Source organism: Elgaria multicarinata, chromosome 9, assembly GCF_023053635.1.
Source record: "Elgaria multicarinata webbii isolate HBS135686 ecotype San Diego chromosome 9, rElgMul1.1.pri, whole genome shotgun sequence".
Taxonomy (NCBI): Eukaryota; Metazoa; Chordata; class Lepidosauria; order Squamata; family Anguidae; genus Elgaria; species Elgaria multicarinata.
In genome coordinates, this window is record NC_086179.1 from 20,459,076 (window position 1) to 20,475,139 (window position 16,064).

General features: G+C 44.0%; 1 protein-coding gene across 1 annotated transcript in view; it reads right to left on the bottom strand.

Annotated features, from left to right (window-relative positions):
• The window catches only part of WNT5B (Wnt family member 5B), a 28,942-nt gene extending 14,699 nt beyond the window's left edge, over window positions 1–14,243 (bottom strand). Inside the window, exons 1-3 of the mRNA XM_063134901.1 lie at window positions 14,201–14,243; window positions 13,173–13,308; window positions 11,770–12,017 (exon numbers count right to left, since the gene is read on the bottom strand). Of these exons, the coding sequence (XP_062990971.1) occupies window positions 11,770–12,017; window positions 13,173–13,303 (379 nt within the window). The 5' untranslated portion in view covers window positions 13,304–13,308; window positions 14,201–14,243. The remainder of the gene's footprint in view (window positions 1–11,769; window positions 12,018–13,172; window positions 13,309–14,200) is intronic.
• Window positions 14,244–16,064: the final 1,821 nt, after the last annotated feature.

Genomic DNA, 16,064 nt, shown 5'->3' on the forward strand with positions numbered 1-16,064 from the left:
TGCAGGGTTGGGCTGGAAAATACAAGGGAAGTCTGGAAAGGATTAGGGGGAAAGGAACTGACTGTGTAGTCCTATCAGAATATAAACCCTAATAGTGAATTCAATTCTCCAAGTGCCTATCCTATCCTATCCTTATATAGCCAAAACAGCATCACCCACCCACAACAGGGAGGGGGGAAAGCCAAGTTTTGCAAAAGTATATATATAAAAAAGGCCTTTAGAAAAAAAAACCCTAAGGCAGGGGACTCCTTCCAAAACAACCCAATAAGGGCTGAACCTGCTAGAGGGTGGCTAGATGCAAAAGAGGACAGGCATCTGCAGCTTTAACAATTAGTTGTGTTGCAGAGGGAATTTCAGCAAGTGGGCATGAACAGACGCATTCCACACCACAAGATTTTCTTACAGGTCCCACTTGTACTCCCCTATCAGCGTTTTTTAAAACTTTACATCTGTTATGTTATCTTCCCCTTTAAAAATGCAGAGATATGCTTTTACAGAAAGATTTTTTTCTTCCATACCATTACTAGTGGCTGTCAAATGTTCTCATTCAAGAAAGGTCCTGACTGTGCCAGGTGTAGGCAGAAGGGGAAATACATGGTGACTGAACTCCCTTAGTCTGTACTACTGAAAAATATGGTACATTCCCTGCTCATTACCATCTGGAATCCCACTCACATCCTTTGTACCCCCAAATCAGACACGTATATCCAGAGATTGCTTATGGGTGTGGGAGCAATGGTGCTCAGAAAGAATTCTCCCACCCACAAGCACTTCCTCATTAAATTCAATGGAGGGACATGATCTGGCCACAAAATTCAAATATGGATTTGGCCCATGTGTTAGGAATATGGCAAGCTGCCGACTGGCTTATACAAAATCAGACCACTGGTCCATCTAACTCAGTATTGTCTACAGTCTAAACTCTACACCAGTGGACTTCAACTGGTAGATCGCAATTACCTAGGGAGGCATTCAAGATGCAGTTGGACATCCATCTGTCAGGTATGCTTTGATGTGGATTCCTGCATTGAGCAGGGGGTTGGACTCGGTGGTCTTATTGGCCCCCTCCAACTCTACTGTTCTATGATTCCATGATTCTATGATCGCAACCTAAAAGTGGGTTGTGAGATCAGTCCAGATGTGTTGCGGCAAAACTGTTGCTGCCATGTTGGGCATGGAGGAAATTGTGAAAGTGGATCCCATGTCGCAGGTTAGGGATCCAAGGTGGGTCTCAGGTCTAGACTAGTTGAAGATCACTGCTCTACACTGACCGGCAGCAGCATTCCAAGGATTCAGACATGCTCTATTTGGAGATATGGGGGATTGAACCTGGGACCTTTTGCATACAAAGCTCTACCACTGATATGACCCTTCTTCCTCTGTTGCAATCAATGGAGCACCTACCTGTTCAAGATCACTGCTCTACATTGACCGGCGGCAGTGTAGAGCAAGAACCCAAGAACACAAAGGATCATGAATCAAGGCAAGGGGCAGCTATTTGTTTTGAAGAAAACTGATCATTACAGAATCCAAGGGGACTGGTGAGATCCCCATGCCCACACCTCATGTGGGTACATTTATTCACATTTGAGTTTCCCTCCTCCCCATTGGTAGTCACAAACAAGGTACTGAGATGGCAGGATTCCATGTGGTGAGTTCCATTAAATGGGGAGAGGTGATGTTTAACAGAAATGTAACAACCTAATAACAGAGACTAACAACAGGCCTCAACTAGGCCTCATGATGCAAAGGGCTCCTTCCCACTTTCTAGCTCATCTCACTTAAGGATCCTTTTGTGAGAGATTCCTTGGGAGTTGTCTTTAAAAGCAACAGCCACAAATACTACAGAGCCCTTCCCTGCCTAACCTGCCCCAAGAAGGGGCAGGCCTCAATGGCAGGGAATAGAGGTTGCTTCATTGGGCCATCTAAGAGCTGATGGGCACACCTTGCAGAGCCTTTAGCTGAAGCTTTATACCTCAAAAGCGCCACAAACAGACAACCCTTTATATATAATGAGATATCTTCCCCTCCATCCAACTCTGAGATCAGAAGATTGCTCAGTCTCCCCTAAGGACTAAACTAAGGCCAAAAGACATTACTGTAAATCTGCATCTAACAGCTCCATCTTTTTAAATTTTTACTCGAGAGTAGGCACAGGGGGGCACTCCACATCATAAAAGCCCCTCTACCTCCCATGTTAGAGTCCTAATCCAGATTGGGACCCTTGTGCCTATTCTAGAGTAAAAGAAAAAGTGCTTGTTAATATAAATTCATTAATAACACTGAAGAAATTTGCTAACAACAACAACAACAACAATTTATTTCTTACCCGCCTCTCCACTTGGATCGAGGCAGGGAACAACAGTGAATATAAAACACATTAAAAACTGATTAAAAACATAGCATACATGATTAAAACATCCTTTGTAAAAGTCGTGTATAACACTGAAGAAATTTGTTTAACTCTGAAATCTGATTGCTCTTTATTCATTGCTTGATTAACTAATTGTTTTATATATCTTTTACTCTGCTGTTGAAGCTTGGTAATAAAAATTGTATTACTTTTTCTCACTGTCATAGTGATATTATTATTTACATTTATATACCGCCCCATAGCCGAAGCTCTGAAAGCAGTATGAATAAATATGTGTGAATATATACGTAATTTGTAATTTAAGAATTGTTACACATTCATAAGAATTGCGTACCCCCGTGTGATATTGTAAGGTTCTCTCCCTCCCATTTTATCTTCAACCTTGTGAGGTAGGTTAGGATGAGACACAGTGACTGGCCCAAGGGGGCTGTGGGGGTGCAGGGACATGATCCTGAGGCTCTCCAGTCTGAGTCTGGTGCATGGGAGATGAATGCAGAACCCTCCCTCTTCCTGGGGCTTTCCTCTCCCCAGTGCCCCTCTCTTAGTCAGGCATTTTTCTCCCAGCCAGGCCCTCAAATACGTGAGAAAGATGTGAGAGTTGAGGGTCCACTCCGCCCTCATGTCTCTTTTACTCCTCAAATCAGACACCTCGTCCTCAATTTCTACAAGGTTTGTGACAAATCTGACAGCACCATGTCCAGTTTGGCTCTAGGTCCTAGCTTCTGCTTCCACCTCCCGTACAGCTCCCCCCCCCAAAAAAAAGAAAAGGAATATTTTGCTCCTAGCAGGTATCCAGTTGACAAACATCCAATAACGATCATCATCAAAATCTTAATGACGACACTAGCACCCAATCCAAAACTTTGCATCAGCGTAGAGCTTCACGTGAATGCCAGAAGACGTTCCACATATGAAGCCACTTTTGTGCATGGGCTACCCTCCACACAGCCCCAGCTGGTACGGAATCCCATACGTGCACAGGAACCTCAGAACACACACTAGGAACACCATAACAGGGTTCTGTCTCTTTCACTAGCAGAGGCCTAAGCTACACCAAGCAGGATATTGCACTATGAAAGCGGAAGGAGCCACACCACTGCTTTATAGAGGTATTGAAGGGCACTGGCAACTATTGGGGCCCACTGACACATCTCGTATACCGCTTTCATAGTGCTATATCCTGCTTGGTGTGGCTCCTGCCTTTTATATACTGCTTTCATAGTGCAATATTCTGTTCAGTGTAGATCAGGCCAGAGTCCACCCAATCTCAACGTAGCTGTTTTTAAAAATGCACTGGTTTTACTGACCCAAAATGTGGCAACCCAGCCCCGCAAATTTGCTTCAGGATTACTCATGGTTTTGGAATCTTTGGGTGGAATTGGCTGTGAGCAGACAGATGGTTTATGATTCCTTTACTTCCATTAGACACTCCCATATCCTTTGTTCCTTTGAGTTGACTCCTCTTGGGACTTTTATTGACTCCATGCTTTGGATTCAAACAAAGGGTGGGTTGGGCCCTCTATATATGCCGGGGGCTGCGTAGATCTATGTTATTATTCGCAGTACATAGCCCTGGCTGAAAGAGACTTCCTATCAAGATTCCATCACACTCAAATGCGTGTATTCGTATGGCAATTTTATTGTGGCTCCTACTGGTTTGCCCCATTCTCAGCAGCCCCAAGGAGCAAAGATAGGGAGGGAGTATGTCCTGCAGGATATGCAGAAGTAAAATAAACACTTAAATTGTTGCTCAGGGATTTGAAAGAGTTCCTATCAAGGCTAATAGCTTCTGAATACAGATTCGGAGGGGGGTGGGCAACCAACAGGGAAATGTTGTTGCCTTCATACAGTGCATGCCAGTTTTCCAGAAGGCTGCTGCTAGAAAGAGAATGCTTTCATATTTATTATTTATTTATTTATTATTTATCCTGCCTTTTTCCCCCTCCAAGGAACCCAAGCCAGTGTACATAATCCTCCTCCTTTCCATTTTATCCTCACAACAACAACCCCGTGAGGTAGGTTGGGCTGAGAGTCCATCACTGGCACAAAGTCACCCAGTGGGTTTCCATGGCTGAATGGGGACTAGAACCCGGATCTCCTGACTCCCAGGCTGACACTTTAGCCACTACATCACACTGGGCTATGGCACACAGACATGGGTGTCTGCAAGAAGTGGCGGGGTGGGGGAGAGTTGCACCACCTTGGATGAACCATTATCTCCCTGATTTCTTTTTTTTATTTATTTTTTAAAAGCAAGTATCTAGTCATTGTAGAACCTGAGATTTGAAGCAAAATACACAGCCACTATTCTGCTCATTATTTTTGTAACCAAAAACAGTCTGTTCCTGCCTTTCAGAGTTGTTGTTGTTGTTGTTGTTGTTGTTGTTGTTGTTGTTATTATTATTATTATTATTATTATTATTATTATTTAGCCAATGTTTTAGCCAATAACATTTGACACAACCACTGCCTGGAAAAAGGATTTCCAGGTTCATTGTAAAGGCTTGGGGGGTGGGGGTGGGAGGAAGGTGGGAAGTGATTGCTACCTCAACAAAAATCAAATCAGAAATCCAGGATTTTAGAATATGTCAGACAGGACAGTAGTTTTCCTACCCAAAAAGAAAATGTAGAAACAAAGATCTTTATAACTCAGGTCTTATTTAAAAAATAAATAAATCTGAGTTTGTAAACATTTCAAAAATTACCCTTACAATTACCCTTATCTAAATTACCCATAAATATATATCATTTGTGTATAGATGTAAGTATATCAGGCTGGTCTTGGGTACGGATATAAGCATATCATAGAATCATAGAATAGCAGAGTTGGAAGGGGCCTACAAGGCCATCGAGTCCAATACCCTGCTCAATGCAGGAATCCACCCTAAAGCATCCCTGACAGATGGTTGTCCAGCTGCCTCTTGAAGGCCTCTAGAGTGGGAGAGGCCACAACCTCCCTAGGTAACTGATTCCACCGTCACACTGCTCTAACAGTCAGGAAGTTTTTCCTGATGTCCAGCTGGAATCTGGCTTCCTTTCACTTGAGCCAGTTATTCCGTGTCCTGCACTCTGGGAGGATTGAGAAGAGATCCTGGCCCTCCTCTGTGTGACAACCTTTTAAGTATTTGAAGAGTGCTATCATGTCTCCCCTCAATCTTCTCTTCTCCAGGCTAAACATGCCCAGTTCTTTCAGTCTCTCTTCATAGGGCTTTGTTTCCAGACACCTGATCATCCTGGTTGCCTTTACTCTAGATAAAGTTCATCATAATTGTATCTACATTTGCTTGTATTAACAAAGTCAGAGATTAATCTTAGATGGTGCATTAGGAGCTCTTAGTGCAGTCTCTCTTTAGGTAGTAGAAAATCTTCCTCTGTTTCCATCTCTACCAATGACTAAATCATTCAGACTGCAAATCTCCATTTTGAGACTGGGTCTATCTAAACTACAGACCTCATAGCCATAACAACTGGCCAAATTTTGGGACTTGGTTCTACCGTTCCCTGGTTTTTATACCACCTAGTTCTGGAGCCCTCAAAAGCTTGTACAATTTTGTGGAGTTTTTACATATATAAAATGAGCAGTTCTGGGAGAAAATATGCCACTTAGCTTCTCCCTGTAGTGTAGAGCCTGCATTGAGCAGGAGGTTGGACTAGATGATCTCTGAGGTCCTTTCAAACTCTATGATTCTACATAAGGACAGTGATGCCATAAAATATCTAGTATGACATTCTTAAGACTGCTGTTCTGTGTCTGTGCATTTGTTTCCCCCCCCCCTCTTACTCTTAGGGCTTTTCCAAATAAAGTTTAGCTGGAATTCATGATGCCTCTTCTGTGAAGCTTGACTAGAGTGCTCTTCTGCATTAGTGATGTCAAATTCCCACTGATTCTCTGTGTAGGCTTCTAAATATCCTGAAATATGACTCTAAGTAACGAAGCACATATAGACACACAAGGGAAATGCACAGGTGAGTTGTAGCAGCACATGCTTGTGTGCAAATTACAACCACACACCACTGTGCAACTTTGCCCCTCCCACTGGAAAAAATCCTGTGGATGCCCATGCCAGCAGAACTCATAGTTTTATGTTCTTAAGAATAGTTAGCCACCTATATCTTATTTCATGCAACTCTTTTTTTTTTTTTTTTGCAATCTTATTTCATGCAAAAAAGGCAGGATATCTGCACAAGGATGTGTTCTTCTGAAAAGATGGGGACATGAACAAGATTCTCTTGGGTGGACTGTACTCAAGGTAGGGAGAAACAACAGACCATCCAAAGCAGTGGGGGGTAGAAGAGAAATTGGGGTGGTGGCTAAACTCCAGGGCAGAAGTTAGGTGAGTCTTAATCAAGGAGAGTGCCTTTTCAGTGGTGGCAACCTGTAAACAGAATACTCTTCCCAGGCAGACATTGGCAGGCATCCATACTTTTATCATTTAGACAACAGATTAAGACCTTGTCATTCAAAACTTTTAAAGTGTTATTTAAAGGCCTTTACAACACCCTTTAATGATTGGTAGCTGCTGTTATTGGGTAGTTTCTCTGATTTTTTCTGATTTTAGACTGTTTCTGGTGGGTACTGCTACTCAAATATTATGTTCGGAGGGACTTTTGATTGTCAAACATGTGGCGTGTTTTAACCAAAACCCAATATATAAACATTTCAATAAATAAAATAATAAACAATCTGATATTTTTCATCTATTACTCTGTAAACATGTTTCATGATTCCAAGCTAAAAGGAAAATGTTATGTAATGTAATGTTATTGTAGTAGTAACTGTTAATCTATATGACCTCTGATATCCCTTTTGTGCCTCAGTCTCACCCTAGTTACCCCTCCAGCAAATGCACTTAGGATCATCGCCCTAGTCATTTTATCTCCAAATAAGGATTAAGGACAAATAGCTATACCATATATTTGGGGGGTGGGGGCAACCTGCAGCCCTCAGCCTAGCTTCAAAAGCTATCAAAGGCCCACTGCAAACCATCAGCTCAGTCATGTAGGTGAGGAGGAAGAGGGAGAGAGAAAAGGGGTGGTAGAAAGAGGGAGAGAAAAGGGGTAGGCCAACCCACTGCTGGCTTCAACCCCATTCACCGCCACCCACAACAGATTACCCCCAAGGAAATGCAGCCCTCGACAAGATCCCCACCCTATTTTAGGCTGACATAAAATGAAGTACATCTGAGTAAAAATCCATTAACAACAACATAACATTAAACAGATTTAAATGTGCATTGTAAAACCGCCTAGTCTTAAACATGCTTAATCAGACATGAATCCCATCAAGCTCAACTGGATTTCTTTCCTCAGCTTAGTACCCACTAGATGTTGTGGACTGCAACTCCCAGCATTGCTGACCATTGGTCATACTGACTGGGGCTGATGGGAGCTGAAGTCCAAAACATCTGGAGGGCACCAGGTTGGAGCAGGGTGAGCCAAGCCATTGTACACCAGCTCTAGGGCTTTATAGATCGCACCATAAACAATGCTGCAGCTGTCTTAAGCTTGCTTTCATGTAAACTGTAGCCTAGTCTCCAATTAAAAGGGAACCCTAACTAACCATAGAACTCCAAACTAAATATGTCTCCTTTCAAGTCATCCTCAACCTATGCTGAATTGCTCACTACATAAAAGGCATGGAGTCAGCTTCTTCTCTTTTGTCTTGAATAAACAAATGTGTCTGTATTGTTGAACTAGCCACATTCTTCATCCCTTCACAATGGTTCAAATGAAAGCAAAATATGAGCTGTGTGAACAGTTGATTTCAAAAACAAACAAACAAACAACTCCCTTAAAATATACTGAAATGTCTTTTTTTTAAAAATCAAAACCAAATCATTTTAAATGTACCATTTTACAATGCTTGAACTGCAAATTGCAAAATATTTTGATGTTTTAAAATAATAGGATTGTTTTGTTTTACTGGTTTGGTTGTCTTTTTTATTGTAAATGTAATCCATTTTTGGCTCTTGTATGATAGAGAATATAAGTGATTAAGGCCACAATCCTACGCAAACTTACCTAGGAGGAAGTCCCATTGAATTCAATGTGACTTACTTCTGAGTAGACTCAGAAGTAACTGCACAATCTTAATCATGTCTCCTATGAAGTAAGTCCTACCAAGTTCAGTGGGACTTACTCACAGTTATGTACATACAGGATTGCACCCTTAATATTAATAATCAATAACGGTGAATAACACAGTATATTAAACTGGTGTTTCCTTAAACTATCCACTAAAATGAAACGTGGCCCTTTGCAGCCAGCCATCCAATATACAGTAAGTCCAAGACATTTTGTTACCTGAGCTGGAACATCAAATGCCTCCCCCACCCTGCCCCACTGCCAACTCAAAGTGCATAGTGCTCAAGGCTGGCCAAATTATTGTGGCCCCTGAGGCAGAAAATCCCATAAACAACTCTCTTTGGGAATAAAAATACAATAATAATCAATTTGAAAGTATACTTTTGTTGACCTTTCATGACTGACGCCTCATTCTGCCTAACAGTAGGGCTGGCTCTGGACCAGGAAAGGGATTACAGCGACAGAGTTTATCTAAAAGAAGAAGAAAAAATCTAAAGACTAAAACAAGCCTTTCTCAAAACGTGCCTCAATATCGCTAAATAGTACGGTGAATTTCTGAGGGAATCTGTTACTGCCTTGGAAGAGCCTTCTGCAGGCCTTGGTGGAATAGGGAGGGGAGCTGTGGAGGTTGCTGCAGTTTTAGCACCTTGCCTTTATTATCCTCACAGTTGGGCACATCAAACCTGAGCCGGATTTCTCCATTTCTTGCCAGTGGAAGATTGCATTTCAAAAGGATTTGGGACAATGTCTCCCAGCTCACACCTCAATTCAAGTACAGCAATGACCTGTCAATGAGCCTCTTTGCCGCTCAGCAGATGGGACCCTGGGGAAAGCCCTGTATTATCATCTGTGGTGGGCAGGATGAGAAACTCCCTCCATGGCAGGGAAAAGAAAGAAAAGTGATTCTCTGGTTCTGTTCCTTCCCTGCCAAGTGAAGCAAGGCAGAGTGTGTCCTATTTGGGAGAGGGGAGGGGAAGAGGCAGGTACAGCACAGGTGCTCTTTTTAAAAAAACACAACAGCGAAGAGGCAGCATTTCTCAACTGGGCAGGCCTCCTATGGAGAGCGTGATGTGTTTCTTGGCTAGACTGACACCTGAAAGGAAAGGAACTCAGGGAACTGTTGGACGCAGACCTCACTTGTGGGGATCACACTCCTTGGCAGCTCATTAGCCCAGCCTTCCCCCACCTGATATCCTCTAGATGTTTTCGACTACAACTTCCATCACAGCCAGCCAGCATGCCACTCCCGAAACTGGCCACCATGCCAGTGTGATGCACACCTTCATCTCTGGACCAGTTTCCTCCTTCCTTCTGGGCCCTTAAAGAGCAGTTGAGGGGTTTCTTACCACCATAAAGCTTTTTACAGAAAGTTGCAGGCGGGGTAGGAGTGGATTTTCAACAGGGAAGCGAAAAGGTGGTTTTGTATGTTTAACCCTTTCCCCATACACTGCTTTTCTCCTACAACTTCCTCCTCCACCACCACCCCAAAACCTGTTCCTGCCCTGCTGAATTCCAGGTGCATGTTTACCTTCTAGGCAGATGGAGAATGGAACCAGGGAAGTTCCAGGATCCCCTTTCCAGGAACTTTTAACACCGAATAAACAAGCCAAAGTATAATCCTGGAAACAATTTTCAATGCCAGAGCAAAGCCCTGGCACACATCAAGCAGGAATGCCTCTGAACATAGGCAAAGTGCATTTCCCCCACCCATCTAGAATGAGAGATAAGATGTGACTGCAGAGGGTATGTCTTCTACATAGTTTGAGCCTTGGCACAGTTCTTTTTAAATAATGTGAGGAATATGCTTTTAAATATTAACCAACCAATAAGCATCTAAGTGATATGACACAGAAGTAAGACAGCAAGCAGCCCATGCAGTGATATTTTGTAATTGGCCACTTCTCACAATACAATTTAGAAAGATTGCAATCTTGAAAGGCAGCTAAGAAATGCATTAAATGAATCCAGAATTTTCTGACATAGATTATCTCCTCAGTGCAGAAAGAAAGGTGTCTCCACTGTAATGTGTGCTGCTGTAGCATGTCCTGCTTTGCTGAGAGCTTCTTTCTTACAAAAACTTTCTAGTTTCTTTAAGAAACACCTGAGTTAGATTAAACTCTTTATCAGGCAGAATGCAGATGTAAATGTTCTGGGCTACTAGGGAGAACAAAGGGGGTTATCAATTCAAATGTTCACATCACTTCAGACAAGACACTCCCTAATCAGAAAACCTTTAACACTTCCACTACATGACACATTGATCAGCAAGGGGTTACAGACAGTTGCAATGACTCACAGTTTCAATTTGGTCAATTTATCCTTTGTATTCATCAAGTGGTAAACTGTAATTCCAAGTGTATATCCTATACAGATTTCCTTAAAAGCAAAGTCTGAGGTCACTGTAATGCTTAGATAGATACTGGGGGTGGGCAGGCAGATCTGCTTTAAACCTGGCACTGGAGATCTAATTAATAGAGAGCTTAGGCTATTGGGTGGTATAGAAATGTAATAAATAAATAAATAAATTAAAAAAAATAGGGATTAGTTGTCCTTTGAAAACATCTCTTGCTATGATTCTTCTTCTCTTTGACATTTCTCACTTGTTTGAGCTCTACATGAAGGCGTCATCCTTTTCTCCCATGCAGGTTTCCCTGGTTCTACCACCCAACCCTTGGCTGCTGCTATTATTATTATTATTATTATTATTATTATTATTATTATTATTTTCCCTCCTTCCCTTTGACAGACCAACACCATTGAGAAACCAGTTGGGTCCCCTTGCTATGTGCAGGATTCCCCTGGTCCCTACTCCTGGAACCGCTCTTCTACAGAATTTCTTTATTTCAGTATTGTTTCAAACAAGTTTCATTTTATTTTTTTGTTTTATTTCTTTGTTAGCCACTTTGAGTTCTATTTCTTGGTGGAAAGGCAAATAAAGCAAATAAATAGTTTCCCCTTGACTTTTTAATCGGCACACCATTCTTCCTATGATGCTCTTGTCACCTGGTTTCTCTCCCTCTTCTTAGGGATTCATCATCCCTGTACCTGTGTACAATCCGCCTTCCTGCCCTCCCATTCTCATGTGCATAGAGCCTCAAACTGACTCCAGTCTTAGCCCTTTCCACCCACTTCAACCACTTTCCCCTGGCTCTAAGGTTTCCCATGCAACCCTCTCATTCTGGTATCCCTGCTCTGAAAGTTCCATTTTCTCCCTGCTCTCAATCCTTCCTACCTCCTCCGCCCCCGTGGTCTCCTTCCGCAATCCTCAGAACCAGGGCCACCACTCCACTCCACCCTTACCCCTTACATACCTATGCTCATGACCCTGCCGAACACAGACGTGTTGTCTACCGTGCTGCAATTCCACCGCCTCTGCCGGAACTGGTATTGGCACTCTTTGATGGCATTCTTGGCCCCCTCACCAATGTACATCATGTGCTCCTGGTAAAGTTGGCACAGCTTCCTTTGGCCCGGGGACAGCCCTGGCAGCTGGCTGCACACCGGCTGGGCTCCGATGATGTACATCTCAGGTCTCTGGATTGGGTTCATAGCCAAGGACCTGGAAGGAGAAAAACACCATGAAGCAAGAAAGCCCAAGGAGATCTGACCTCAAGCCCCCTCTCTCTCTCTTGCCCTGTCTCTTTTTGGTTTCTGAAGCGTTGTCTCTCTAACAGGAACCAAGAGTGTTCTGGAAGGGGAGAGACCCCGGCTGGATAAACCACAAAGACACCACTCAGGTTCAAAGAGGCTGAGACTTCCTTAATTAGGGAAGAGGACTAAAAGTGGCTAACTGGTTTGCCTTTTGACCGAGGGAGGGGGGAGAACAATTTCCTCCACCAGATGCATAAACTAACACAGACGCTCTTCTGGGCTTAATTATACCAAGATAGCAAACAGTTTTCTACAAACTATCAGGAAGAGAGCCCCCCCCCCCCCCATCCCACCACCACGATTTAGGCTCCCCCTCCCATCCCACCATGATTTAGGCGCTCATCATGATACTCTGGCAAAACCTGCCTTGTCTCTCTGGGAAATCCAGTCTCTGTGCCCACAATTTATTTAATAACAGAAGTGCCGGGTGCGGCACAGAAAGTGATATGATCCCTGTTCCAGCAGCTACTGAGCCTGCTTCCAAGCCAGTCATCTGTAAATCGGGGAGTCCCTTTTAACTTGGAAGTAGATCCCTCCGGTTTCAATGGAACTGACTTCTAGGCATTGCGTGTGGGACTGGGGATGGCGATTAGTGATGGACAGAAAGAGGAGAAAAAACGCAAAAAGAGGTAGGCTTAGCAAGCATCTCTTCTATAACGAGGGGGTAACTTTTCAGTTAGCTTTTTCTCCATTGTATTATTATTATTATTATTATTATTATTATTATTAATTTCCCTCAGCTGTACTTTTAAAGGATCCTTTCTAGAAAGAGAATTTCGGTCCATAAAAGACATCAATTCTACCCCCACGGGCTCTGGGTTTTCTCCGAGTGAGAAAGTAGAGAGTTTTCTTGTAAAAGTAAGACACACATTCTCAAAGACAGAGAGAGAGGGAGAAGAGGAGAAAGGCGCACGCAAAGGAACCCCCACATGCGTTTTCTGCCTTTCTGGGGATTGGGGGGGTCCCTTTTTGTGTCTTGATCCAATCCCCCCACCCGGGGCAAAAAAAAAAAAAAGACAAAGGAAAAGGAGGACAGGCAGGCAGAGCCCTCCGGGTCACTCACCACCAGGAGCTGGCCTCGGCCAGGAGCTGCGTGCAGCCGCCGAGGAGAGCCAGGCTGAGGAGCAGCCGCGTCCCTGGCATGGTGCGCTTCCCGCGGCTCTCGCGCCTTTGCCCGGCCAGGCTGGGACTCATCGGGACTCCCTGCAAGACAAGGGAGGGGGGGAGAGATGAGAACCAGAGAGAGGAGGGGAAGAGAGGGAGGGAGGGAGGGGGCAGCAGCGTGAGTCCGGCGAGGTGGGAGGGGAGGAGGGAGCTCAGCAGGGAAGCTGGCCGCGCGCGCCCCCTCCCCTCCCCTCCCCTCCCCTCCCCTCCCTCCGGCCAAGGGAGCCCCCTCCCCGCTCCTCTCTCCCCCAGCGACCGCGCGAGAGCGTCCCGGGAAGGGAGGTGGGAGAGGGCGGGTGGCGGGGCTTTCTCCACAAAGAAGGTCCCGCACACTGCACGTGCTCAGAGGCACTCTCTCTTTTGGTGATGACTAGAGACGGAGAGCAAAAGGGGCAACTCCTCATATCCGGATCAAGGGCTGGTGAGCTCATTTGTAAAGTATGACCCACATCAAAGGGTGTCTCTCTGTGTGTGGTAAAAAGAGATCTGATATTAGTTAAAAATATGTGACACGGGGAAGATTAAAAGGAGGCCTTTCCCAGCATGACCTCCTTTCTGGATGGTCTCAGAGCCAGACAGTCTTCAAGTTACACAGCATTCTTTTTTGCCGCGGGTGCTGAAATGTTCAGTGCCCACTTTTGAGTTACACATAACTCATTGCCGTTTGCTTTGCAGATTCTTTACCCCTGGAGCTAGCTGCTCGGGACACTTCAAAAGTGCTCTTTTTCCAAGTGACTAGACCTACTGAGGAAGGGGAAATGGGTGTGTGTGTGGGGGGGAGAGAGATCAGTTTTTGAGCTGTGCCACCAGCACTTATTGTTCTAAGAAATTGGCATGCTGGTTAGCACAGTCCCAAACTTGGGGAATGGGGAGGGGGGAGGGTATCCAGCAGATTCAGTACGCCCTGAAACCCACAAATCCCTCAACCTGCCTGGAACTTTTTTGACCACCATCACTATGGATATCACAGAGTTGAACACTGGCAGTAGGGAAAACATCAGAGTCTTGTAGCACCTTAAAAGTCTAACACATAAAGACACAAGAAGAGCCACACTGAATCAGACTACGGGTTCATCTAGTCCAGCATTCGATTCACACAGTGGCTGACCACCAGCCCAAGGGAAACCCCCAAACAGGACAAGAGAGCCACAGCACCCTCCAGCCCATGTTCCCCAGCAACTGGTGTACATAGGCATACAGCCTCTGATACTATACTGGAGGTATATAGCATAGAGCCACCAGGAGGGGGGAGAGATAAGAGCCAGAGAGAAGATGGGAAAGGGATTTTATGGAGCAGAGTCCACTTCATCAGATTCAAACAGACACTGGGTTTAGTCCCAGGTCGGATTAAATCCTACAATCAGTTTCTGGCCTGATTGCATAAAGAAGCCCAAGCAGTGGCTCGGCATGGCAACATCTTTAGTGTTGTACTTCAAAAGCACCACAGGCTCCCTTGCAGTGTTGCAGAAGATGCTGAGATGCAAGAGAGAGGGTGCCCCAGTAGCATGCTTTGCAGCACTGCACCTCTTGGGTTATGCTTGGAGCTGCCCAGATGGCCACCAACAGAGGAAAGGAGGAGGAAGTGGAGGAGGAAGAGTAGTACTCTGAAATGGAGAAGGGGAGAAGGGAAACTTCCCCTGTTCCTTTTCAGGCTAATCATCAACTCCATCCCCAAAACACATATGGAGGAGAGGGAAGCTGGAAAGGTATCATCTTTCCAAACCAGATCTCTCTACAATTTGCTCACTTCCTTTCAAAGATATGCTACTGTCAGGACTTAAAATTTGTGGCAAAGGCTCAACCCTGAAAGCTATTTTAAAATGCCAGGACAGTCAAAAACTTAGAACGCAATATTGTTTTGTTTATTATTTATTAAAATGTTTGTATCCCGCCCTATATCACTAGGATCTCAGAGCGGCATACAGATAAAATTATACAAAAAATAAATATACACAGCTAAAAGCAAATTAAACCATTAATCAAGCTAAAACCAGTATAGAATTTAAAAGCAGTAAAACAACAACAACAATTAAAACAGTTATTTTATTATGGTTTTAATTTTTGTGAACCGCCCAGAGAGCTTCAGCTATTGGGTGGTATAAAAATGAAGTAAATAAATAAATAAATGTGCAAGCTTGGTGAATTTAGCCATCAAGGGCTTTGTTAAAAAGCCATGTCTTTATTTGTCGCTGAAGTGAAGTCAGCGCTGGTGCTAGTCGGGCCTCAAAGAGGAGGGCATTCCACAGCAGAGAAAGCCCTTTATTACAAACAATAATTCGTAATAAAGAAGAGAGCATGTCTGAGTATCAGCAAAGTGTTTTTCTCCCCCTACTAGTAAGCACAGCCAGATCAGCTGAAATTAGAAGGGTAGGTTTTTCCTTTCAAAAGGCAGTGACACAAGTTCCAGGAACTCATGAGCCCTCTGTTTAAAAATTAACCAGGCTTTCATCCCCCCACCCCCATTGTTCCATACTGAAAGGCACATCCTTTTGTCAAGAATGCTGCAGAACAATCTGTTGGTACGGCTGTCATCTCTTATCATTTGTGTTGAGGGTTATACCATCTATATATTAAAAACAGGCCATCCTGGCAAAAGGACCTTGAGAATTGTATTTGAAAGCTTGGTAAATTATCTCAGGCCTGTTCAAAAGTATCTGAAGATTTCTAAAAATCTTGTCCTTTGTCAGCAGGAATCTGATGAAAAAGCCTCTAGTCCACGAAAGTTTATGCTACAATAAATCTGTTAAGTCTTTAAGGTGCCAGAAGACCCTACATTGTTTTTGCTGTAGCA